Here is a 26,202-nt window from a genome sequence, read left to right on the forward strand (position 1 = left end):
TCTCACTTCCAACCCCCTTGATGACAGCTTCCAAGGCTATTAGCCCAGCCATCATGGCTGATCCCCAGGAATCTCCTCATGGATTTCCTTGTGGTCTTTCTTCCCTTTCCACCACTGTGGAGGTTGGACAAAGGCAAGTTCCCCATGAGTACAGGGCTAGAGGGAAGTATGCACTTGTGGGGAACAGAGAGACAAGCTTGTCCCAGGCCATGTGTGCATGGGCATGTCCCCATGAATAGTGGAGATGTGGAAGGTTGCAGTGGTCCTTCAGGAAAATTAACTGGGCTGCACTCAGTGGGATCAATAGTTGGTCAGTGATCCCAGGAAGGAGATCATGTCGTGTTAGTTCCCAATAGTGACATTGTTGTGAAACTGAGAGATGTGGAAAAAGTAAGGAAAGGAAATACAGTAGTTCCCCTAATCCCTGAGGGATACATTCCAGGACCCCTGGTAGATAACTGAAACCACAGATAGTCCCATACTCCATGCATACTGTGTTTTTGACACGCGCACACACACACATACACACACAATACCTTTAGCATCTTAACTGAGCACTTAGCATGCACCATGCCCTTAACTTTTGCAGTTTTAAGTGTGTCAGCAAAAGTAGCATGAATTTCTTTTCCTTCTTCCTAATTTCTTGGATAGATGTGTTCTTGCTGGAGATCTTTTCTTTCCCTATTAGTTAAGAATTTAGGCCTTTTAACCAAAAGGAAGCACTTTACAACTTCTCTTAGGAATATCCGAATTGTGCAGTTTAAGTAAAGTAATGGTTAATTGAAACATGTGAAACATGGCAGTCGATCTGATAACTGAGATGGTTGCTTACTGATGTGCGGGTAGCACATACAGCATGGATATGCTGTACAAAGTGATGATTGACATCCCTGGGTGGGACAGTGCAAGATTTCATTCTGCTACTCAGAGTAGTGCTCAATTTAAAAGCTCATGAATTGTTTGCTTCTGGAAATTTCCATTTTATATTTGGGGACCAAGGTCGACTATGGATAACTGGAACTGTAGAAAATGAAACTACAGATAAGAGGAGACTACAAGTGTGTCGATCTCTCCGCCCATGGGAGGTGGGGAAGTGGAGTTGGGAAGGTATGTAAGGGTGGTGTTAAGACATGTTGGGGTCTCAGAATATCTAGGGTCAAAGAAGTGAAGCTGGTGCTCTGAGGACAGGCATGCCCAGATGGGGGTGGGGGTGGCCAATAGGGCAAGGTGAATGACAGTTTGGAGCTTTTTGGGGTAGGAGAAGAAAGAGGAGCTAGGAACAGTTACAGAGAGGGGAACAGAGCACCCGGTGCTTAGACCCTTGGGAGCAAGATGCGCATAATGGGAGGTTGGAATTGGGGGTACATGCACAGTTTTTCTGTTTAATAAGAAAAGGAGTGAGGCCTTTCAGACTTACCTGAACAAAAGTAATAAGATAAACTCTCATTCCTGGTATGTTTATATACTCTTTGCCTTCCAAAAGAATGCCCCACCAGAGTTATTTGGGAATTGTTTGTTTTTGTAGTACTGGGGTTTGAAGTCAGGGCCCCGCACTTGCTAGGCAGAGGCTCTACCACTTGAACCGCACTTCCAGTGACACCAGAGGTATTTAAACAGGTATCATACAACTTGGTAGGATGTATGCTACTTTGCAAGGGAAGATAAAACCTAGAGAGGATGAGATTTAAGGTCAAGGCTATGTTGGCACTGATTTGGTCTGGTTAAATGGGATCTTGTTGGGGGTGTAATGTATTACACAGCCAACTTAGTGTGTAAGTTGGGTGGGGTGGGAGGACAAGGTGACAAGCATATAGGGGATAAAAGCAGTTTCTCTGAACTTCTGTGGCTGTACATTTCTTTCTCTGGAACCAAAGAGAAACTTTAATGAGTTTTCCTTTACAGGTAAAGCACAGTTTTATTCTGTGCTGAGACTTTTCTAAATAAAGCAGCCTGCCTTTTTTACCTCCGCTCCTTAGGCTGAGTCCCCTTCCTACAGCCCCCTCCCCCAGACTCTCTTTAAAATAGACTTTCATGCATGAGGAAGCACCATAATGTAATACGGGTCTTATCTGCACACTTACCGAACAGGCGTTTACAAAAGACAGTGGGCGAACCTTCCATATCTCCCTGGTGTGTGGAGGTTGGACGTTTTCTTTTGAGATGTCCTCACCTGTTTGGGCAGGACCCTGACAGGGCAGTTAGCCATGCTTAGAGCTTCAGGGCTCGGGGTCCTTCCCTGTGAAAGGTGCCCACTCCTCTTGGTTTGCATTTAGTTGGTCCTGCTTGTCTCCCTCTTGATAAATGCGAAAGGAGGAGTGTCTTAAGGATTCAGGGAAACCTGTGGGGTTATTATGGCTCATTTGGTAGATGAGAGGGATCTGTAATTTTCCGTTGCGTATTTGTATGCACAGAGATGTGATAAAGATGGCTTGTGGCCTCTTTCATTTTCCAGATGTCTCATGAGTGGATAAACATTGCTTCTTTCTTTGGCTGTGGGTGCACTTGCTGGTAACTACTGATGCCATGCTCCCTGGGAGTGTTGTGGTCCTTTCCCTGTCCCTGAAAGCAGCCATTTTGCATTAAAGAGGTCTTCCCTGGCCTCTGGGGAACAAGCAGACGGCCGTCCATTGGAGGAGGCCATGTGATCTGCCTTGTTTTCCAGAGCTATTCGAGTATCTGGATATGCTTAGCCTGTTTGATTAGAGTTGAGCAAAACCGGAGCTTGTTTTTCCTGCCTGTTGACAGGGAAACCTTCCTGTGTCTTCCTCCAGTACAGGTTGTGGGAATGGCGAGGGCAGATCCGGTGTCTTGGGAGGAAGGACCTAGACACAATCTGCCTTGTGAAGGCAGATTTCTGATAGCTAGGAAATGCATGGAAGTGATGTGAGTGTACTGGAACCAGGAGGGATAAGTAGGGTGACTTTCATGCCCAGATTCACAGACCTCCTTGCTGCTCAGTAAATACATTTGGAGGCTGTGCATCCTGTCCAGTGAGAATCGTGTTCTTGTAGTTACTTATTACTAGGTGTCTTATTATTACTTTCTTATTTCTCTTCCTTTTATTTCATCTTCCAGACATTTTTATGATGATTTAGTCTGTCTGTCTCCCTTTCTCTCTCTCTCTCATGTGTCTCTCTTCTGACCCTCACAGTGACTAAAATCATTAAGAACCAGGGCTACTTTTTCCTACAAATGCAATGTGTCCTCTTCAAAGTGGGAAACTGTGTACTTATTCCAAAGAGCCCACCTTTGCTCCGAGACTTCCAAAGCTTTCACTGTTAACTCATACTCAGACACTGACATTTTCTTCTGACTCTCCTCGCTGGTGATAAATCTTTGGCCTTAGAAAGTGGATGTGATTTTTGGACGCCATCACTAGCTGTAGCTCCAAACGACTTGTGGCCAAGATTGATTATGCTGTTTTTGGACCCAGATGCAGTAGAACCATAAAATAGTGAGTCTAGCTGTTTTGCATGACTTGAGAATAGACTAGAAGGGAATCTCCACCCCCCCCACCAAAAAACAAAAAAACCTCTAAGTCGTAGTGAATAAAGTCAGGGCTTTCCATAGTGATTAAAAAAAAAAAACTTTCCTCAACTTTATGATACAAAGAATTTCACATTCCAGTTTTCATCTATTTGGAGCCCCTGTTTTGCATCTGAATTCTGGGTTCTCTTTTATTCTTTCCATAAAGCCAGTTCTTAATCTTCTATACTAATAACCTCACTTCCTCATTAACTGGTGACATTACCTTCATCATTTTTCTAAGTTCCTATGTATACCTAGGTGTGTCTAGAAATGTTTCTATTGACTCTCTGATCACTACTCACTTTTGTGTCAGTGGGTACCATTTCTTTTTTTCTTTTATTGTTTTTACATTTACTCACATGTGTATACATTGTTTGAGCCACTCCCCCCCCCATAGTGATTTGTTTGAAAGGGACAGTGACCAGTTAGTGTCCATCCAGGTGTGTTCCTTAAACAACAAGACAGAGATTGTGTTTTATTGATCTTTGCTGTGCATTACACAGGAGGCCAAGCCACCTGACACTAGATAAAGGGTCAGGATAGATGATGATTTGGTGGAGGTCAACTGAGGACCACATCAGCAGCAGAAGTAGCCCTTCTGGAAGTGCTGTTGTGGATTACAGGGGCTGTATTATCGAGGCCAGGGCCAGGATGAGGGATAGCCACCTGATGTTTCATCACCCACCTCCTCTCCCTGTGGTTTGCCCTCCCTGGCCCAGGCCATACACCGTGACCCTTTAGCCTTCAGACCCAACATGAACACATGACTAATAAAGTGAAGACTTAAATGACAGAAATCTCTCTCTCTCTCTCTCTCTCTCTCTCTCTCTCTTTCTCTCTTTGTCTCTGTCTCTCTCTCTCTTTGTCTCTGTCTCTCTCTCTCTCAGTACTTGGGTTTGAAGTTAGGGTGTTCTACCACTTGAGCCATGCCCAGCCCTTTTACTTTAGTTATTTTTCAGATAGAGTCTTGTGTTTATGCCTAAACCAGCCTGGACCTCCTGTTTACACCACCTCTCAAGTAGCTGGGATTATAGATGTGAGCCACAACACCTGGCCCTTTCACCTCATTTTAAGTGATGAATGCAAAATCCATTTGAGGACTAAAGTCAGGGGTCTTCAATAGAGGTTGAAAGGTTTGGTGCTGACTGTGAGGACATCTGGGGTGTTTTAAGGAGAGAAGGGAAGCAATGTCAGATGACGTAAGTCCCTATTAGGAAGGCCTCCCTCTGAAACCTTTGGTTTGTCCCAGAAAGTGATGGTTTAGTTCTCAGTGCCACAGAGTGTGTGCAACAGAGTACAGCTCTCAGCCCACAGGGATGCTGATGGGTTCAGCAGGACAGGTAAGGGGAAGATAGAATTCCTGAGCTGTGTGGGGCACCTGCTGAGAGCAACTGATGTTTGCTGAGATCAGGGTGAGTGCTGCCTGGATGCTCACCTGGTGAGCACTCACCTACCCTGTGAGATGCTTGAGGAGCTGTGTTTTCAGGATTCTTGATGCAGCAGTGACTCGTTCATGAGAACAGGGTCATCTTCAATGAAAATGGTTCCTGGAGGCCAGGTGAGGGGACACCCAAGTCAGAAATGCCTTAAGTCACTGCAGAAATGGATAGGGTTCCATGAGCAGCCTTGCCTCTGTCTTCCCAGTTAGAGATGGGACAGAGCGTGGTTGCTCAAGGGTACCAGGGATTAATGACCTGACATTTGAAAACTGCTTGGGAGATGAATTGGAAGTGCTAAGTATTACTATTTCATGTGGAAGTCTGAAAATAACCTCGCTGCAGCATCCTGACAAATAACTAAATCGGGCTATCGAGGGGGGAATTTCAGCTGTCTGGAGAGTGTTTCTCTTAAATATTTTTCTCTCAAACGAAAGGAGGAAGGAGGAGCGGTCTGAATCCTCCAGCCTTCCTGGGCCACAGAGGAAAGAGTACAGAGTCAAAGATGGCCTCCCTGCTGGTCTGGGAATCCCCTGTCTTCCTGTACCCCTTCCTTAGCTCCAGGCCCAGGGCGTTGCCAGCTTAATGGACTCCTGGCAGCATTAACCCCATTGTCCCCACGAGTGAGACCCTTCTGAGGTCTACTCTGCTTTTTCAAAACTTGCCCACCCTTCGAAGCCTGCTTTATTCCTGTAATTTGTAGCCACATGGTGATGTCGCCATTCATCCTATCCCAGCACTTCCTTCTGCCATCATCAGCCACTGCTTTCATCCTTTGGTTGGAGTGTCCGCTTCTGCTCACCTCCCCAGCCGGGACAAGCAGGGCAGAAATGGCACATTTGTGTTCTGTCTGCCACATAAGTGTTGGGTGTTGGTTCTTTCCTCAGTAGGGCTGTTTGTCACATCACCGCTGGTCTGTCCTGTGAGGCTTCCCTGTCTTCTTTCTCAGTCGCAGTCTCATAGGACTTATGGCTCCTTGGTGGTTGGGTTTTCTGCAGACCTCTTCAGGGGCCAGGGTTGGAGAGCTTGGGCTCCTGGGACCTTCTTGATGAGGCAGTAGGGGGAACTCTTGGGAATGGTGGCTGCATCCGGGCAGCCTTTTAGTTTCTTCCTTCCCTGATAATTTAAAGCAAGATGGTAATATGCTCGTTTGTACTGGTGTGAGTCATAAGTAGTGTAATGTTCCATGCCTCTCCTCTCAATTTTAAAAAGCCACACCAAGTATTAAAGGAACTAAAGCTAGCTAAACAGATCCACGTTTCTGTGGCCACACCCCCCTCGGCACAGTCACTGGGATTCAGAGCGGGCATTGCTGTCCTCATCCTCAGAGTCAGCACTCCTCCTGCCTCCAGTGTTCTCTGTCTTCCCCTCCCAGAGGTGAGGCAAGATGTGCCTGCCACCTCAGCCAGCAAATAGATGCTTCTACCCCTGAAATTCCATTTTTGTCAGGTGACCAGAAAATCTGTGCATTCAGCAGCCTTGAGCCGACGATGCCACTCTGTCCACAGACGGTCAGAGCCCTTTGTGTTTCCCAGCCAGTCTGTTCTAGCACCAGGAGTGGGTTGGCCAGCCTAGTACACAGGTGCCATTCTGCAGAAGTTAGTACTACAGGCCTGTTGTCACATTTATCATTTGATTTCAAATTAGTGGTGACTAAGGTGGGGTGGGGAGTGTAAGGAGACTCCTTTAGCTCAAAGGAGCCTCAGCCCCCATGCTCTCACACAGTCTGGCCAGCTCCTTGTGGCTCACCTGCAATGGTCAAGTTTCCTCAGTGCCCGCTGAGGTCTGCTGAGCCATCTTGGCCTTGGAAGTTCCTGTTTTCTCCTAGAAAATCTGCAGCATTAAAGAGAGAGGAGAGAAATTAGGAATCCAAGCAGGTGGAGCAATTTGATTAAAAGCAAGAAGAGTTGTAAATAGGGGCATCGTCACTGGTAGAGGAACCTTGAGAGAAGGACATTAAAGACTCCTTTTCTTTTTTAAGTTCCATCGTAGTTCCATGCAAGTTCCAAACCCTTAAGCCTGATGGGGTGAGGGTTTCTTACAGCGTGGCTTGTGGGAAGCATTTGTCTTTGTTCATTTCTGCAGGGAAGGGTAGGAAACCCACAGGAACAGGCCGCTGGCCCCTGTGCTATTTCACAGGGGTATTTAAAGTAACAGCACCTGACAGTTTACCGGCAGCTATGAGATTTTTCTGCTTCAGAAAGCAAAAATATTGAATGAGTTGTATGACATATATAAATGATTTGAAGAATTCGAGGGGGCTATCAAGTAGTACAGTTTGCAGCGGAGGACTTCATTGAGTTATAAAGTTAGCAAGTAGAGGAAAGGCAGGGGTGGACAAGCGCTGCAACACAGGTGTGCTGTGTGGCCTGTCATCCTTGTTTAATTTCCTTTTTCCCTGGTCCCAATTTGAATTGCCAAAATATGTTAGATTGCAGTGCATTATTTCATTTGCCTGCTTTGTAATTCCTCTTTACCTCAAACAGATGAAAAACACAGCACTAAAGCAAATTGACAGCTCTTGAAATGAGAAAGATCTTTATCCTTCAGAGTGTTGATGTAGAAATAAATGAAAGAAAAACATGCTTGTTGGGTCTTGAAGCAGCTTGAGTTAGTACTTTTTTGGTTGTTTTAAAGAGTAGATGTCGGTTTTTCCCTCCCCTTTTTTTCCCCTTTTCCCCTTCTAGGGGCGTTGTGTGGCTTGGGGATTATGAAAGAGAGTTGGTTATTCTATCAATACTCATTTGCAAAGATCTGAGCCATGGTTTGGAAATGAATAGACTAGAGGTTTCCATCCTTGGGGTCCACAGAAGAAATGCAGGGCCCTTCAGCTGACTTCATCACTCCAAAAGAACTGTATCAGGCACCACCCAAACTAACAGGTCAAAAGTGCTTGCTTTAGACACAGTACCCCAGCCCATCCCACCCTGATCACTCACCAGAAACCTCCATTACAGTAATGGTGAGGATTGATAATTTCCCCTACCTCACCAGTATTAAATTAGCAAGTTCAATTTGTTTGATATATGAAGTGTCTCAAAACGTATAAGGTCTGTGTACCCAAAATTAAATGAGAGCTACTCTTGGTAGCTTAAGAAAGAGAAACTAGAAACCAGTGGACTGGATGCTCTTTTCCACTGGAATATTTTTTCTTTATCCTGTAAAATCTTTCTGAAACTCAACGTGGAAGCACTTACGGGTACCTTCTTTTGTGTTATCCAGTAGGCGGTAGGTAGGTAGGGTGCGAAGAGCTGCATTTAAATTGTCCTGAGGACGCGGGCGGGGAGGCCACCTGCACAGGTGTTCATGTGACAGGATGGTGTTTCAGAGTTGTGAATGCCAGGCCCAGATACGAGACACAGGTAAGGGGTAGATCTTCCTACACTGTGTGTACCGTGTTTACACCCATGTTACCAAATCCAGAGGAGTTAGGGCATAATTGTTTGCATCATGAACTGAGATCTGCCACAGGGCTTCTTGAAATAATGAGCCCCCTTGTGGTTTCTTCTTATTATTATTATACATTTTTATTTTAAAATAGTTTGGAACTAACAAGAAGTTGTAAAAATAATACAAAGAGCCCTGATGTGCCCTTCTCTCTATCTCCTGCAACCATAGTACATTGTTAAAAACCAGGAAATCATCATTGGTACATTATCAGTTATCATGGGAGGTTTCCCATGTGCATTCTTGTGTGCGTGCATACGTGTGCACGCATATGCAGTTCTTTGATAATTTTTCATCCGTGTGGGTTCTAGTACCATCACCATGCTCAGGACACAGAACTGTCCCATCACCACAGAGAAACATGCTCCCCACCTCTACCCCTGTTCTCTATCACAATAATTTTGTCGTTTTGAGGATGTTACACAAATGGAATTAGTCTTTGAGATTGACTTTTTTCACTCAATTCCTTGAGATCCTTCAAGTTGGGTACCTGTGGTTTCTTTCTTTCTGTTTCAAGGCGTATCCCATTGTAGGCTATACCACCATTTGCTCCTCCACTCCCTTTGTGCATCTGAAATATGGTGTATTTGCATATGGCTCCTTGCAGCACAGTTCATAAGGATAGGTAGACTTCTGAGATTAAACCTCACTCGTCTATACTGATTCACTAAATTGGAGTGCGTGACAATCGATACAAAGCCTGTTAGTCCATCGTGCAGCTCTCATCTTACAGATACTTGCGAGCATCTGTGTGTGCTGGGGCTGGGAAGCATATTGGTAATGACATTGGGCAGTCACTGACCACTGGCCAAATGCTTTCCTGGATATTATGTCAATAATTTCTACTTTTCAAGGCTGAGAGGAAGGTAAACAGTGATTATCAGTCCTTTCAGTGCAAGGACTTTCAGCTGAGCAGACTGGGAGCACCTGGCCAAGATCACACACAGGTGGGGATGGTGGAGTAGGATTTGAACCCAGAACTTGTGAGACCACACTGTTTCCTTTTACTCAGCCACTGTTGTTTTGCCTGTAGCTGTGGAATCGCCAAGGTTCTGTTTGTTCCATTGGAAAATAAGGGGACTGAGCTATCTTCTCAGTCCTTTCTGCCTCAGAGATTTTATGGAACTGTCTGAACAAGGAGTAACTTTGCCAAGTGACCGAGTCCTTTGCCTGTAGCTACACTTGATCTTTGTTCTCATCAGCATTGTATTAACCATTATTTGAAGACGCTTTGGGAATTTAAAAGTAACAAAGTAGAATGTTTTTAAAAATAGTTCAGTGCTTCCTTCATTTTGCTAATGTCTGAGAATCAGGACTTGAACTGAGCAATTCATGGGGGTCTTTGACCCAGGACTCTGGGGATGACTTTAGGGGCCATGGGGCCTGGGAGATTGACTGTCAGGTGGCCCAAAGGGGAAGGAGCAGGAGCTATTTTAGATTCCATTAAAGTCCCAGGGAGAACCTTTGAGGGTGGGCAGTGCTTGGAACATTCACTCAGGTGGCTGATGCTATACAGTTCACAGAATTCTGCTTCCTGCCCAAATTGGACTGTGGAGCAGAGAAAGCTGCTATTTTGGGCCTCTTAAGTGCTACCAACGCTGTATTGGGGCCTGAGCAGCTCACTCCTGGGGCCAAGGTGCTTGAGACTTTGAAGTTACAGAAAGGACTCAGGGGAGCTTTGGAGAAGGGATTCCTGCATTGGGTGGAAAGTAGAGTGGCGACCTCTGGGTCAGTTCTAATTCCTGAATCTTTGATCCTGAGACAAATGCAACTTCCTCTCTCCTCTGGCCACCAACACACATTCACCTCAAGAACTGACTGAGTTCATCAGAATCGCAGGCTGGTGGAGAGAAGGGGCTTGGGAGGCCTGCAGCTCCCATCCCTGCCCCCACCCTCTTCTTCACTATCAAGGCAAGTGGTGGGCTCTGGAATCCTTCAGACTGGAGTTTGCTTCCATACCATCCAGGTGTCAGGAAGCAGAACATAGGAAGCACCTTGGCAAGGGAGGGTGCCAGAAAGCCTCAGGGTCATCTCAACTCATAGTCTTTTCATTTGTGCTCTGTGACCACCTCTGTGTTGGGCAGACAGAGGAGCCAAATAAATATTGACTTAATGAATTAAGTGTCATCTTGGCTAGGCTCTACCTCATTCTTCATCTACTTCAGCTGGTCTGTAAAGGGGCAGAGTAGAGGGAGTCTGCCCTCGGAAGTCCCCCACCACAGGTGCCTGACCCTCTCAAGATGCAGACAAGCCCTCCATCCCACCATCAAGCCATGTCTTTTCCTCTCTGTTCTGCAGACAGAAAGAAGCAGCACATGGCCTGAGGGAATGGCATTGGGATTAAAACCTGGACTTCCCAAGCCTACAAAACCCCTCTCCCCTCTCTCTCCCCTCCCCAAGAGGATGGCAGCAGCCACGCTTGTCACCATCTGAGATTGCATTGGCCACAGGAGATGTGGATGATTTTTCCATTTGGTCCTGATGTTTATTTCATGCCCATCAATATCAGCCCGTATTAGGACAGATGAGGTGGTTACTTACAGGCTGCGCGTTTTCACACTTGGTAATTATAAACCCTTCCCCTGTTCGGTCAGAGTCGTGGAGATGTATTTTGGCAATTAGCAGTTTAGTATTTGTTTAATGGGAATGCAAGAGAGTGTTACGGCACATCAGTGCTCCCCTAATGATTTGCCTCTCTCCTCTGGAGCTGGCAGGTTTGGGCCTTTTTCACGGTAGGTGAGGCCTGATGGGAGAGGTTGGAGGGTGGAGAGAGGGAAGAAAGGAGCATTAGGCAGCCTGCCTGCCACTCCCCTCCCCCACAGCACACTTGCATGCATGCATGCACGCACGCACTCACTCACAACCAGTGCTGAAAACCTGAAAATGGGCCCTGGATTTCCAGAGCACAGCAGCCGCCACTCAGAGGAGCCTCACACAAGAGGCCGTTAGGCCAGATGCCATTTCCTTGTGACAGCTGTCAGCCTGCCGGATCCAACTGCTGCTCATGCCCAGCCTCCTCAGTGCCCCTCTCTGGGTCCTTCTGCTACCACCTTTTTTGCCTCTTCCTTTCCTAACTCTGGCTCAGAGTTTCCTAAGCTCAGAGAATGCCTGCTGCCCATCTCCCCAGGATGGGGCCACCCCAGGGCTTTGTTTGTACAGCTAAAGGGGTGCCCCACCCCAACCATACTTGCCAGGGGCAGACTCCTGCTTCCCCTGCCCTGAGACTGCTCTAAGGGCATGCTGGTCCTGTTCAGTGGCTGTCCATTTGCAGAGGGAAAACACAGCACTGGGTTGGGGGTGTGCGTGCGTGCGTGCGTGCGTGCGTGCGTGTGTGTGTGTGTATGTCAGTCACAGCAAGAAGATTGCCCTGGTGGGGCTGTGAATCAGACCAGCCTCTGATATGGTGAGCTTGTCCTCGGTACCAGGCTCTCATGGCTACCATCTAAGTCTTCTACCAGCCTTAGGATAGGAAACACTAGTGCTCATTGCACAGCATAGACTGTCATGGGTTGAACCTTGACTGAGTTCTGGGGCCCCCACCTGGTTCCAGCTCCTGCCACCAGCTTGCCCTGTGACTATGGAGGAGCCCAGTGATCTCCAACTTTTAGATTTGCTTATCTGCAAGAAACAGAGCCCTGTATCCTCTGCAGTTATGCCCCTCTTCCTCTTCCAAGCCTCCAGTGAGAGTGTGCACCCATCTCCTAAGGTTACCTAATCACCTCTTTAACTTTTTAGTAGGGTTTTAAGTATTTGTTGGTTCATCCAGCAGACAATGGCACTGCACTAAGCCTGAGGATTTTAACGAGTAAAACACAATTAAAGGAGACTAGTAGGAAATAGAAGGAATGCATCTGGTTTTAAATCCTGGCCCTACCGTTTGCTGTGTGTGTGATCCCAGGCAAATCACTTAATGTAAATGAACCATAATTTCCTCACCTATAAAATGGGTATAGTAGTATCCACCTCAGAGCTATGAAAATTAAATGAGCTCTGCAAATTGCCCATTAAACTCTGGTAAATGGTAGTGTTCCAATAGTCATTACTTTGGGTGGGGGGGAACATTTCGTAACTAGAGCCTGATAAGAACTTGTACATCAGAATCACTTAGCAGGAGACCTTGCCTTTGGTAGAAAATGCCTCGATCTCCAGGATAGAGTTATCTGTAGATACTATACACTCCAGTCCCCTATGGGCAGGTCTCCCTTTGTTACGTTCATATCTGCTGTTTGATAAACACTGGGTTTGGTTTAGTTAAGTGAAATGGGAAATAGAATGGCCCCACAAGAATAAAAATAAAGTGAAAGTAAGGAAAAATAGAGCTGACAAAGAAGCGTCCTGCTAATGTGACTAGAGTAATTGAGATAGAATCTCATTAACTTTTTTTTTTTTTTTTTTGGCCCACGCTAGCCTGAAGCCAGTGATCCTTCTGTCTCTGCCTTCCAAGTAGCTGGGATTACAGGTGTGCACCACCATACCCCAGTGGCTTGGGAGCCTTCTTTGAAGAGTTTAGGGAATGTATTTAATGCCCCTGAACTGAATACTAAAGCGTGGTTAAAAGAGCAAATTTAATCTTATGGATATTTCACCAAAATTAGAAAAATAATTTAGGGAGAAACGAAGTAGACTCTCTCTCTTGCTATTCAATTAAGGCATGGTATGAATTGAAATAAACAAGCACAGGGGGTAGTGCAAACTAGACTTTTTTTTTTTTTTTTTAACTTCTGGAACAAGGGGAGTACTACCTGGTAGCACTTTGAGGTCAGATTCTCTGAAGATGCCACCATTCCTGGAATCTCTCTGGGGTGAATGCCCAGAACCCAGGTGGCTGAGAAGCTCACCTGCCTGCAACCAGGGAAGGCAAGAACCAAGGTGGGTAGGAAGACAGGGACTGGCAGGGTGCAACTTGGGCTCCTGAGACCAGCATCTGACCAATAGGGAAACTGAGCCTCAGAGAAATGGTGATGGTCCCTGTCTCGTGGGGCTGTTGGTGGTTGTGGGAAAAGAAACAGCAGGTTCATTAGGTCTCCTTAAAGTTCTGGGTTCTGTTGTTGGTTCTTCTGAGCTACTTCCAGACAGAACTCTGGCTTTTTTGTACAAAGACTAGTTGGAGAAGCCTGAGAGAGCAGCGTGCAGCAGCGAGTCTGCTTGGTCTTGACATCCAACATCTCAGCACTAAACATCTGAAGGCTCACCAGTATGGATTATTTATTTTGGACTCACCAACACAAATGCTGGTTGAGAATGAGACTCCACCAGCTACATTTGGCCTTTTACAAAAGTGGTTCTCCACCTCGGTGACACCTAGGTCACTGGGGAAAGATTCTCACTCCAGGATGTCCTCTGGAGTGATAATTTAGCAGGCCAGGGAGCAGCCTCAGCAGCAGGTGCTCCTGGAGAGCAGTCAAGGCTGAGAACCACTGATCTAGATTTCAGCATGAACTAATGGGATTTTTTCCAGCCTACTCCCTCGCCTCCCCATTCTTCCTTTTGGGTAGTGATTAAAGCTAGATCAACCCCTCCTTTTGCATGGCTGAAACATAACTGAAAAGTCCTGTTTCAATAGACGAGACACCACTAGTGAGCTTTGTGGCAGAAGCCCATTGTATCTGTGTCCAGACCGGCCAAAAAAGAACAGGGCCTTCCCGTGTTCTGAAATAACCCAGGACCTATGGCTGTTAGCGACATACAGGCTCCAGCACCGGTGTTCTGGGCGACCCACCTCATCAAACAGGTCTCCACTGTGCAGCATTCGTACCTGGAGTTCATAGAGCACATTACAGCCTGTAAGCCCTGCTCACTAAGCATCCTGGTCTTATAATTGAGGGTGTTTATGTAAACTCATACTTGAAGTGTTTGAGTGGGAGCAGGAAGAGAAATTCAAGGGCAATTGTTCTGAGAGTGTTGGAAGAGCTGGGTCTCCTCTTGCCCCCGCCCATTCCCCACCTCCTTGTAGCTGGCCAGATGACTTAAGGCCCATCTGAAGTGCCGTTTCCTGCTTTATTGTTGATATATCTGCTGTGTGGGTGTCTTTGTGTCCCACAAGTAGGAAATTTCTTAGGGGAGTATTGACCACAGCAAAGCTCTGGAACAGCCTCACAGAGCAGAGTTTGCAAAGGACTGGGAGGGGACACAATGCTCCCAGATGTCACCCCTGCTGCCCATTTTCTGCATTCTAGGCAGAACCCTTACAAGGGCATCTTAGGGACCATCTCATACAATTCCCTCCTTGAATGCAAGCGACTTGTGCTCCCTGAGGTGTTGGTGGAACTGAGATTGGAGTTCCCCTCCCCAGGCTTTGCACCACACCACCTGCCTGCTCCTGGTGCTTGCTGAGTCATCACCAACAGCTCTTTTCTCTTTAATCTCTTCTGGGAACAAGTTTTGTGTCCTTAAGTCAGTTTGCCTTTACTCACCTGCTCTGTACCTAGGCACAGAAAACTTCAAAGGCTTCGGCAGAAGAGGCAGTGCTCTGGTGGGGATACACTCTAGGGTCCCACCCTCGGCCCATCCAAGTGGATAAGCAGAATTTTTAACCCCTCCGCCCCGCTTTTTATGAACATCTTTGCATTGTGACTTTAAAAATGTCTTAATTCAGTTCAGCATGTGTGCTGGGCTGGTTAAAGTCTAACCTCTGGATACGGTCAGCACCATCTGGGTACTTCCACAATCACCCAGCAAGAATATCTGGCTCACAGTAAGACTTTTAACTCACTCAAAAGAGGGTTTGCCCATTCATTAAATGAATTAGGATTAGAGAGGCATCACCCACTGACTTGAGTGGTAATTATTCCTGATTTTCCATGGTACTCATTTAGTGAGGAATGTGTTGCCAATTTCTCTTGGCTTTTCTGGGATCTTGGTCTCAACCTTGCTGCTGGAGTGAGATTGAGAAGAGGTGCTTCCACACTCTAATACCTGTGTCCCATTTGCAAGGTTCCATTTGGAATATGAAACCTGATGGATTATTATTCAGTCCACATTCAGCACTTTCTCTTCTCTGTCCGCTTTCTTGCCTTTGTTTATTCTCTAGTATCATTTAAGACTATGTATCTTCTGGATGCAAGTTTTTTGTTCTCCTTTTTAAAGAACAGGAACCATGTATGAATTATCTGTTGCCACAAAAATGCCACAGGACCTCAGTGGCAGACACAAACTGTGTATGTCACGTGTCCAGAGGTCACTGGGAGTGGTTCTGCTTATTTTGGCTGGCCTTGCAATCTAGATTGGAGGAGTCAATCTAGCTGTCAGCTGATCTAGACTAGCCTCAGTTGGGACAAATGAGGGGACTTGGCCCTGTCCCACATGGTCAGCCCAGGCATACCCTTCCCATGGTGATTGCAGAGGTCTGAGAGAGGACACACAGAAGCATGTGAATCCCCTCAAGGCCAGGCCTCAAACAGGCACACCATTCTCTCATTTTATTAGCCACCATAAGTGAAGTCCAGATTCAAGAGATGGGGTGGTAGACGCCTCCTGTTTGGGAAGAGAAAGTACAAAATTACAGGGTGAAGAGTGTGGGCCATCCCTGTGATCCGTCTGCCTAGAACTATGTGATTCGCCTCTTTCTTATACTTAGGGAGTGCCTAATAAATACAGGTTGCATAAGAGTAAACAGAATTGCCATTAGCTCAATTTTCTAATCAAGATTTAGTTGGCATTGATCTAGACTTTAGCAGGAGTTTAATCTGTTAGAAGGAAAATTTGTATCATCCATGTAGAATCGAAATTTTTCCTGCATCAGGTGCAGAGGCAGCTTGGCTGCCACTAAGAAATCCCTCTTCTTGTCATCTTTTCCCCCTCGGGTCCTACCGTCATTATTTTCAGGATGTTAAAATATAAATGTCAAGAGAAGGGGAACAAAGAGAGGGGGAACTGCTGCCACACTGCAGTGGATCATCTGGAAGAGAGGTTTTACTCCACGTGTTGAACGCCAAGTGCATGTTAGAGTAAGAAGCAGGCTCTGTCCAGTGTCTGTAAAACCTTTGCCCTGTTTCTCATTCCATAGAGTAGAGCAGGAAAAAGGGGGTCTGGCTAGCTGCTGCAGCACCTGGAAGTCCATTAGAAACACAAATAGGACAGGGCCCAGGAGATCTGTGACCTAACAAAGCCTCGGGTGGCCCTTCCCACCAACACCCGTGGCTCCAGAGAGCAGCGGCCAGGTTCCCCTTTCATTCACTCTCCCGCACTGCCAAGGATGTTACAGCATAATCAAGTCTTGCCATAGCCAGAAAAACGTACTCGAGACCTTCTGGTGTCAGCAAAGCCTCCCATTCCTGACCACACACTTAAAAGTCACTTTGCATTTTTGTTCCCAAAGATACACCACTAAAAATGCCAGGACTTCTGGCAAATCTGCTTCAGTCTTTACTAGGCACATCTCAAGGCTGAACCAAGGCCCTCTCCAAACAGACCAGGCTCGCGCCAAAGCACGAGACAAAGCAAGCTGAGGTTCAGGCACCTCCTGTCCTCCTCTTTCCCCTGGGATCTGCAAGACCAGTAGGTCTGCAGGTGCCTGTGCCAGGTACAAAGAGATCTGTAAGGTAGCATGTGAAAATGTCATCAACGCAAAGTAAATGCCAGTGTTAATCACAGGGATGAGGCTAGTATCCCTCAAGGAGTATTTAGCAATGGTTTGCTACCTGAGGTCAGAAAAACTCCTGTTTACAGCCCCCCAACCCTTTGTAGACCTTGAGTGAGAGCGGCCTGCTGACTACACAGCCAGCTAATCCACTCGGGTTTCACAAGGATGTGTGCGCTCATGTGGGACAGAGACAGAGAGAGGCTGAGATTGTTTCTAGTTTCCCTGGCTCCGGGGTTGATACCAGTTACCTCAACTGTGCCCCTCATTTCCCCTTAATGGAGAACCCACACAAGCAGCTTCTGTTTGATTCACATAAAACCGTGAGAAACAGGCCCGGTGTGAGGCCATGTTTTTCATTCTATTCAGTCTTTGTATATTCAAATTCTCCTAGTTTCGGCTCTTGCTGTTCTGCCAGATTTCCATCGTATTGATGGCTTCTCTGAATTAATAAGTGTTTTGCAACCGCTGAAAAGTTTTCTCCCCCCAAGCACTGGGACCTATCCATATTGATTTTTTTTTCCCTTTCTCTTTCCTCTCTAGCTCCTTCTTAGACATTGTATTCAGTAAAGTGTTAATAGAATTTTTCTTTCGCCCTGACACTTTATCTATTCAGGAGGTCTTTGTGAGTCCCATTGTACAGCTGGACTACAGAGGAAAGAGCTCTATTCTTTATGACAATGGTTGCCCCCCAGAGACACACAGGTCCTCCTCGATACTCACCAGGGTGGAGTGAGTATTGGAGGTTGTGTAAGAAAGTGTCAAAACTCAACATGGAGAACAGGGAGCCAATTACACACTGCTGATAAAGGGTTTTGAAAATACATTTCGTAAATTCAAAATATTTATTTCCTAAGGGGATCCGAATCTCAGTACCAAAACACGGCCAACACAGAAGGGAGGCTGTTTTCCTTACTGTTAGGCATTTTCAGCTCAAAATAAGGATTTGGCAGACATCTGGGAGAATGTGGAGATGGGTGCGAAGAAGCAGATGTCACATTTACCTGCCCAATCCGATCTGCAGCAGGGCTCACCCCCGACACCCCGCACCCCAGGCATCTGGATTCTTATCACACACATCCTGGGGTCTGAGGCAAAGATGCCATATGCTGGAGTGTGACTGCTCTGTGTACAAACACACCGGTTGATCTTATGGTGGTTTTGCTTGAGTGGTGCATGGGAGGCAGAATGGCTGTGGTGTGCACAGGCCTCAGCAGGTGCCTGGGGGACTCTTCAAGCCTGCCAGGATGGGAGGGGCCTGGGGAAGGAGTTCCTGTTCAAGTGATCTCCAAACTACCATCGTCTGCTCCTGCCAGCTGCTGCCCAGGAGAGAGGGGGCAGTTCCCTGCTGAAGGAGTCACCAAGCAAGGCCACTCTCACCCCAGCAACTGACTGCAGGAGTGGGGACCAGAAGGGGAAGGCCCCAGGAGCCTGTTTGTTCAGGCTTGGTTGCTTAGCAACAAAAAGGGGCCCTGCCTCCGGAAGGGGTTTTTCAGGCAGGCCAGTCCCTTCAAGGTTTGTGACTGGCTTATCTACCCCCTCATCCATTCTTACCTGGACTTTGCTCTTCCCCATATTATATCTGATAGCATCTAGAAAAATAGATTTGATTTGTCTAGAGGCACCATTGTAAACCTTGTTTCCTTGGATCACCCAGGGCCCTCTCCTCAGTTGGAGCTTGCAGTCCGGGAGGAGTGAGGAATGAATAGCTTATGATTCCTTTTCTCAGCTGGCTTAGCGCAGGCCCCCAAGCTCATTTGTGAGCCTTTGAGCACAAATCAATGGTGCTCAGTCCTTCCCAGCCACATACACATATGGGAAATGCTCCAAGGACACAGCTCTGGCTAACAGTTTTTCCACTCACAACCACATGGGTTGGGTTGTATTTCTGCTGCCAACTGTGAGTAGTAAATGAATGAAGAGAGCAGGCACTCTGCTTAAATAAGTAGTTGGTTAGTTAGGACACATATCTGTGCTAAAGATGAGTTTTATAAGCCAGGCACCCGTGACTCACACCTGTAATTCTGGCTACTTGGGAGGCAGAGATCTAGAGGATCACAGTTAGAGGCTAGCTTGAGCAAAAAGTTTGAGAGGCTGCATCTCAACCAATGGGTGGGCATGGTAGTTCCCACCTGTCATCCCAGCTGTGAGGGAGATGTAGATAGGAATATCAAAGCTTAAATATGATACCCTATCTCCAAAATAACTAAAGAAAAAAAAGGGATGGAGTGTAGCTCAAGTGGTAGAGTACCTGCCTAGCAAGCATGAGGCCCTGAGTTCAAACCACACCACCACCAAAAGAAAAAAAAAAAGATATGTTTTGGGGAATAAGGGATTAGACTTAGAACAAAAGGAGTAGATGCTGAAGCCAAATCTGGTTATTAAGTTTGAGTTTCTTGAGATCTACATGGGAAGCAAGTATGGATCCTGAAATCTTGTTGCTAGAGGTCTCCAAAGAGCCTGCAGGATGCCTGGAAAGAGAAAGGATACCTTTGGTAGTTTCTCCTCTTTGATGTTACAAAGTACCAGAGAGTGGATGGTTTCAACAACAAAAATTTATTTTCTCACAGTTCTGGAAACTAGAAGTCATGACAAGGTGTTGCAGTGTTGGTTTTTCTGAGGCCTTGTTCCTTGGCTTGTAGCTGACCTCTCTGTGTGTTTGTGTCCTAAACTTTTTTTATGAGGACACCCACCAGTCATATTGGATCAGGGCCACCCCAGTGATCTTATCTTAATGTAATTACCTCATTGAAGACCCAGGCTCCAAATACACTCTGGTTACACCACTAGGAGTGAGGACTTTATCATATGAATTTTCGGAGACAGTTCAACCCATGGCAGTAAAGATGCTGGAGTTCCATTCATTGTTCATAACTGGAAACAAGTTCGGTCTCCATGAGAAGGGAAATAATGAAGTTATGGCTTCTTGCTCCATGAAATGATGCAGCAGTCAAGACAGTATTCGTGATGTAGTGAGCTGGGGTGTTTGTAGTGCTTTAACATTGCTTGTGGAAAAAAAAAGGAGTGGGGGAAGGGAGGAATGGAAGGGAAAGGAAAAAGAAGGGATTAAGGAAAAAGGAAAAACATTCTACATCAATATGATATAAGCCATATTAAAATAGTTACAGAATTTTTAAAACCAAACATTAAAGGAGAATACACCGTATGTTAACTAGAGTTGTGCTGGGTAGAAAAACAAGTGATTCTTTTTTACTTTATGGTATTTTAAAATATTCTCTAATGATCAACTGTTACTCCTAATAATGGCAAAAATACCTCCCTCACCCTCACACAATATTTCTTTATAATGTTTTGTGTATTTTATGAAAATTCCTAAAGCAACTTCTCTTCTGTGTTTGTTTTGGTAGGTGGAGGATGCAATGCTGATGTTTGATAAAACCACCAACAGGCACAGAGGTAAGATGGCCCCAGCATGCCCCTTCACCTTTTCCTGGCCTACATCACTTCTCACCTCCAATACCACTGACAAGAGATATAGGGAAGAGTCCAGAATCAAGCAGGGAGAGATGACCATCTATTACAGGTCTACATTAATGGACAACCACCATAGCACAAAGAATCCAAATACCCACCTATTAAAACCCCCTTTTGGCTTGGGAACTCTCACTGAAGTATGCAACCCCACCCAGCACAGACATTTAGATCTACCTTTCTAATCCTGGCTTTCTTAGTCCCTTGCTAACCATAGCACTAAGTGATCCTAGTGGAAATTATTCATGGCAATTACTCAATTGAGTTCTCGATTTGCATTGAAGGAGGTGGTTTAGAAGCAGATTGTCAATCTAAAGAGAGAGAGACAGAGAGATTGAGAGAAAGAATGTCTTGTCTTAGGTTTGTTCTTTGAGTACAGTGATTATGAACTTAGAAACATCGGCTCTCACTTGAATTCTCTCCTGTGCTCCTCCCGTCCTATCCATGTTAAAGAAAATGGATTTCAGCCTGGGGTCCATGTACCTTTGGAATGACGTGCAAAATGTTGTATGTTTGAGCTTTGCTTGGGATCCCTACCTAGCATTGAACAGATTGTCAAAGGCAGCTCTGACCACCACCTCCCAACAGAGCACATTAAAATTATTGCTTTGAACAGAAAAATTGGAGGAATGTAGAAAATCCTCCCCGGAGGTAGCAGAGTCAAAGGAGGTTATGGTTTAGCGTTCCATTCTTCTGTTTTCCAGAAGCCCCAGGTTTCTGGGGTTCCCATAAACAGGGCATTAATGAGCAGAGCTTCCAAGGCAAAGGTGGAGTGGCAGAAAAGAGTGTAGGAGTGTTCTCCAAGGGCTTGGGGAGCTTCGAGTGAGCCCAGTAAGCTGAGTTTCCTTGCCACTTGGATTACATTGAGATATTTCTCCTGTTTACATTCCTTCTGTCACCTGTGATTAGAAGCAGTTATCCAGCGCTGACTGTACGTCTTTCCTGTTTGGAGAAGGCAGCTGAGTGAAAGAGAGGAAAGAATGATGGGGGAGGTGTGGCTGGTGGAAGGGGGAAAGGATGGGCATGCCCCAAGTGTGCCTGGTAACCTGCCATCTCACTCGTCCATCCACAGTGTCCTCAAAATGGGAAAATGACAATTAGCTGGACTATGGTGTTGGCAAGTGTTTGCAGAAGGAAGAGATGGGCAGGGGTGGAGGTCGAGGGATAGGGAAAGGCAAAGAGAAAAGAAAAGCACACAGGTCCACCACATTGCCCTTGACAGAAGGGAGGGGAGGAAAGTGATGTCTGTGATGGGCAATTTGCAATTATCCTTAGTCATGTCCACATGATAATTTCCAAGTACCAAACCAGACATAGTGACATGTATTATAGTCCTAGCTACTCAAGAGGTTGAGGTGGGAGGGTCACTTGAGCCCCCAAGTGTCAGGTCAGCCTGAGCAACAGCAAGACCTTGTCCTAAAAAAACTACAAGGCCAAAGTACAACTTCCACCTGTGTCTCCTAATTTGATCTTCACAGCAGATCAAATTGCTGGAACTTTGAGAGGAAGCACTTAACTTTTTTATACCTCAGTCTATTCACCTGTAAAATGGAAATAACAATGACACCACCTTATAGGATTGTTTGGAGAGTGTAACACCAAGTACAGAGTCAATTGCATAAATGTTAGTTCTTGTTATTATCATTACCGTCCCTTCCGTTCTGTGTGTGAGAGAACCAGGGCTCAGGAGGCAGGTCCCACCCAGCAGAGCCTCAAACCTAAGGCTGCTAATTCCAAATTCCACTCTTTATTGTGTCCAGATAGGGAGGGGTTTATTAAGAAGGGCATTTCCATTGATTTATTGTTTCAGGGTTTTTAGTGCCCATCTTTATGTGGCACCCAGTCTTAGAATGCATAGTCCTGAAAGGTTCCTGAGTGACATCAAGATGATATCCCCTCCCTCTCTCTCTTCCTCCCTTTCTTCCTTCTGTGCTAGGTACCAAACCCAGGGCCTTGAGCCTGCTAAGCACATGTTTTACACTGAGCTGTACCCCCACACCCATGACTTTCTTTTTTGAAGATCAATGGGAGGAAAAGTTCATGATCTGCTGCTGCTAGGCCCTATGCTGGGGCCTTATGCCATGCCATTATCACCCCCACAGCTGATCAGGGACAGAGGTTTGTCATCTGAGGATCCTGAGAGGGCCACTGACTTGTTGAGGTCACACAGTTAGGCAGAGGTAGGATTCTCACTCAGGATGTTGGATTTCTGGACAAAGCCCCAGAGTATGTGTTAGGAAAAGTTCTCCCTTACTTCTGACCAGAGTCCTGCTGCAGGGCATGAAGCTGCTTCTGTTTCCAAGGGAGAGGAAGACAGGAAGGCACTGGGTGAAGCAATGGGGTTATGGTCCATCTATGACTTTGGGGGTGAGGGTACCAGTTACAAGGTGGAGGAAGGTCAATGCCACTGTGTCTGGTGCTCAGAACAGCTTCAGGATATCCTTGCTGATCCTCTGGAGTCCAGACTTCCTGTGAGAATTGAGGGCAGAGCCTAGTGTGTGCACATTCCTGCCCCCGACCAAGGCAGAGGGTCTATGCAAGCATCTGCTGCCCTGCCAGAGGTTAAGATTCTGGTAATGGATGCAGGACCAGCTACCTAGATGATTTGTGGAACCCAGAGCAAGAGGAAAAGTGGGGCCTCATAATTTCACGACATTAAACCAAGGGTGACGCCTTCTAAGCATGGGGCCATGTGAGACTGCACAGATCACAGGCCCATGAAGCCAGCCTGGGCAGGTACAGCCTGGGTGCACTGTCTGATGCTGGAGGGCCAGGAAGAGCAGGCGGGGGAGGCATGTCAACAGATTTCTAGAAGAAAGACCTGGCATCTGCCTCTCCTTTCCTGTTGTTCCCAGTGTTATTTCTGTGTAGATAGAAGCTTTGGTCCAGACACATTTTCCAACTCCTCAGAACAGCCCAGGAACAGGCTGGAGATGTGGTTCAAGTGGTAGAGTACCTACCTAGCAAACTCAAAGTCCTGAGTTCAAGCCCTAGTATCCCCCCCAAAGCAACATCAACAAACCAGCCCAGGACTAGTTTCTCTTGAGCCAGGTGCTAAAGTCGGAATGGGTGCTTAAACTCAGAGCAGCTTCAGGAGTGAAAAGATTCAGGGGGGAAAAACTACATCATGCAAGAAGTTACAAGTCACCTCTGTGGACTGAGGGTCCCATGTCTGAGGCCTGCTGGAGTATTAATTGGAGTCAGGTGATAAGTGAAAGAAACTACAACCCCACTGCCCCGGCCTTCCCTCCACCTCCTCAGCTTCTCCCTCATATAATCAACAAGAAAGGGCTGTGGTGGCAGAGGGTGGGAAGTCCTTTCTCCTGGAACTGCCTTCAGCTCTCTTCTTAGAGGCTCAGCCGTGAGCACCAGGTACTGTGACAGCACAGTTGGGTACTTCATCAAGCCCTTCACAAAGCCCTGTTGAGGACCGCTTCGTTCAACCCCAGGCGCATTGACCTCTACCTACCAGCCTTCTGATGCAGGTGGGCCAGGCTCAAGGGGCCCATACTTACCATTAGAGGGCAGAGGTCAAGGCAGAATTTCCCCTCTTGCCTCTGTTAGCCACCTCCTGTCCCTGCTTCCCGACAGGTGCTTTGCGTGGCCGTTGGTTTCTCCTGTCCACTAGCACCATGGGAAGGAATCCATGGTATGGGAAGACAAGTCCATCCCAGGACACGTGTGTCCATCCCACAAGCGGCCCAGGACTTGAGTTCAGTCTCTGCTTCAGTGTGCCGAACCACGCACAGTGGAGTCTTCTGATGTTTTGCCTTAGAGCATGGCCTTCCTCCAGCTTCAGCCACACCCTTCCCATGCCTGGGTCTCCCTTCCCAACCCACTGACCATCTCAGATTCTTTCTCTAAAAATACGGGCACTGGCATTGAGGAGCCCAAGACCTGAAGCGCATGTCTGTCTGTTAGCTTGTTAACCTTTAAAATTATTTTTCAAAGTTTTGTAACTGGGTGTGAGCAGTTGTTGCAGGTGGGGGACCTGGGGAGGCAATTCTGAGAGAGGCTTAGCTCACAGGAGGCTTGTTAAGAAGAACTCTTGATTGAGGGTGGCAAAGGGAAAAGCCAGTCTGTGGTGCTCAGAACTAGGGTGGCCCTGAGAGGACGTCTCTGTACCTACGTGATCCATCACTGGACACAGCATCCTCCCCTTCCCATGAAGCTGGTAGGACTTGGGGTTTTTGGATGAGGAAATCCCATAGGGGCCCTACAGCTGAGACCATATCAGCACTCTCAGTGCTAAGGGAAATATCCCTCGTTCCTGCAGTGGATCTGAGCATCATGTCACAGCATCTACCCTGGCCTCTGCCATCCTGGCTTTGTGGCAGTCTAAACAGGTCATGTAACCATCTCAGTAGAAACAGCCAACACTGTCTGAGCACTGAACATACCCAGAAGTAAAGCAGCATGGTACCTGCACAAAGCACAGAATCTGGATGGCAAACAGCTGTAGGCCAGCTGAGCTGCCCAGAGCCATGTGCAGATGGAAGCAAAACTGGGATGTCAACCTAGCCTGTATGATCTGCCTCCTAGGCTCCTGGCCACTCTGTGCAGTCAGGGTGCTAGAGAGTTGTGATTTTTAAGGGCTGAGCACTTCCTTGTGTGTTGTTCTCCAACCCTTCTTGCTGGACCATGGTGCTCCTCCACAGAAACTAAGGCATGTAAAGTTTGAGTGTGCTGCATAGTAGGTTCCCATAGCCAGACAAGGAGCTGAGCCACTTGTAGTCGCTGGGGGTCTTCCTTGGCTCTGCCCATCCCTAATCCCATGACCTTTCATGATTTGTGCTTGGGGAGAGAAGGGATGGTGACTTTCCAATTTTCTCAGAGTCACTGCATTTGCTGAGAGTCATCAGAGGTAGTCTGAAAAATACTGGGCTGATCATCGAAGGATTTAATCATTGGGGGAACTTTGTTGCTTTATCTTTGTACAACTCAGATAAGATCTGGAACTCAGCATTAGGTATTGATCCCAGGGTGGGGCTGGAGGGGAGGACCTGAGGCAGGAGACAACAAGGCAGGGGGCTGAGGAATGGAGAGCCAGCAGGAGGGAGGGAGGGAGAAAAAAACAGCTCTCCTCTCTGTTCTCTTCACTGTCGCCACAACCTCAGTCCTGTTGAAAAAGTGGAATGTGGGTATATTTGTTACTGAAATCATCCTACACTCACTTCCTTCTGGGGGATCAGAGTTCTCAGCATGAGGGTCTCTCCACGGGAACCTCAGCTTGTCCCTCCTCCTGACCCCAGGCCCTGGGTTCCTGAACCCCACACTGCTGGGTCTCTCCAGGGGAGAGCTGGATGGTTGGGGGCCAATGGAAAATGAGCAGGGAGTCTCTGAAGCTTATGCCGTAGCCTGGGGAGGGTCAGCTGGAGAGGGAATGGTTTCTGGCCCTGGACGTCCCTGTGGCTGCCATTACCCAGCAGGCTGTTTGCTGTGGAACACAGCCAGAGGCAAAGAAACAGGATCCACTGAGAGAAAAATAAAGATCAGTGTGATGGATGACTTCTCCCAACAGTTAGCAGTCACTTATTAAGTGTAATGCTAATGACTTTGAAGAGGAACAACAGGTCCAGACAGCCACCAGCTCCCTTAAAAGGGTCCTTCCTCTACCAGCTATAGCAGGTTCTTGGACAGAAGGATCCTTTCCCAGGGTGGCTATGCCTTGTCACAGCTGGAGAGGTGCTGGGTGGGCAGATCCAGCCAGAGGGAGGAACT

At 46.9% G+C, this 26,202-nt stretch overlaps 1 protein-coding gene across 21 annotated transcripts in view; it reads left to right on the forward strand.

Annotated features, from left to right (window-relative positions):
- Positions 1-26,202, forward strand: part of Msi2 (musashi RNA binding protein 2) — a 367,367-nt gene that overhangs the window by 211,191 nt on the left and 129,974 nt on the right. For all 21 annotated transcript variants that reach the window (XM_074046123.1, XM_074046129.1, XM_074046122.1 and 18 more), the window contains one exon: positions 20,358-20,406. In XM_074046123.1, the coding sequence (XP_073902224.1) occupies positions 20,358-20,406 (49 nt within the window). The remainder of the gene's footprint in view (positions 1-20,357; positions 20,407-26,202) is intronic.

The sequence above is a fragment of the Castor canadensis genome, chromosome 11 (genome assembly GCF_047511655.1).
Source record: "Castor canadensis chromosome 11, mCasCan1.hap1v2, whole genome shotgun sequence".
NCBI lineage: Eukaryota > Metazoa > Chordata > Mammalia > Rodentia > Castoridae > Castor > Castor canadensis.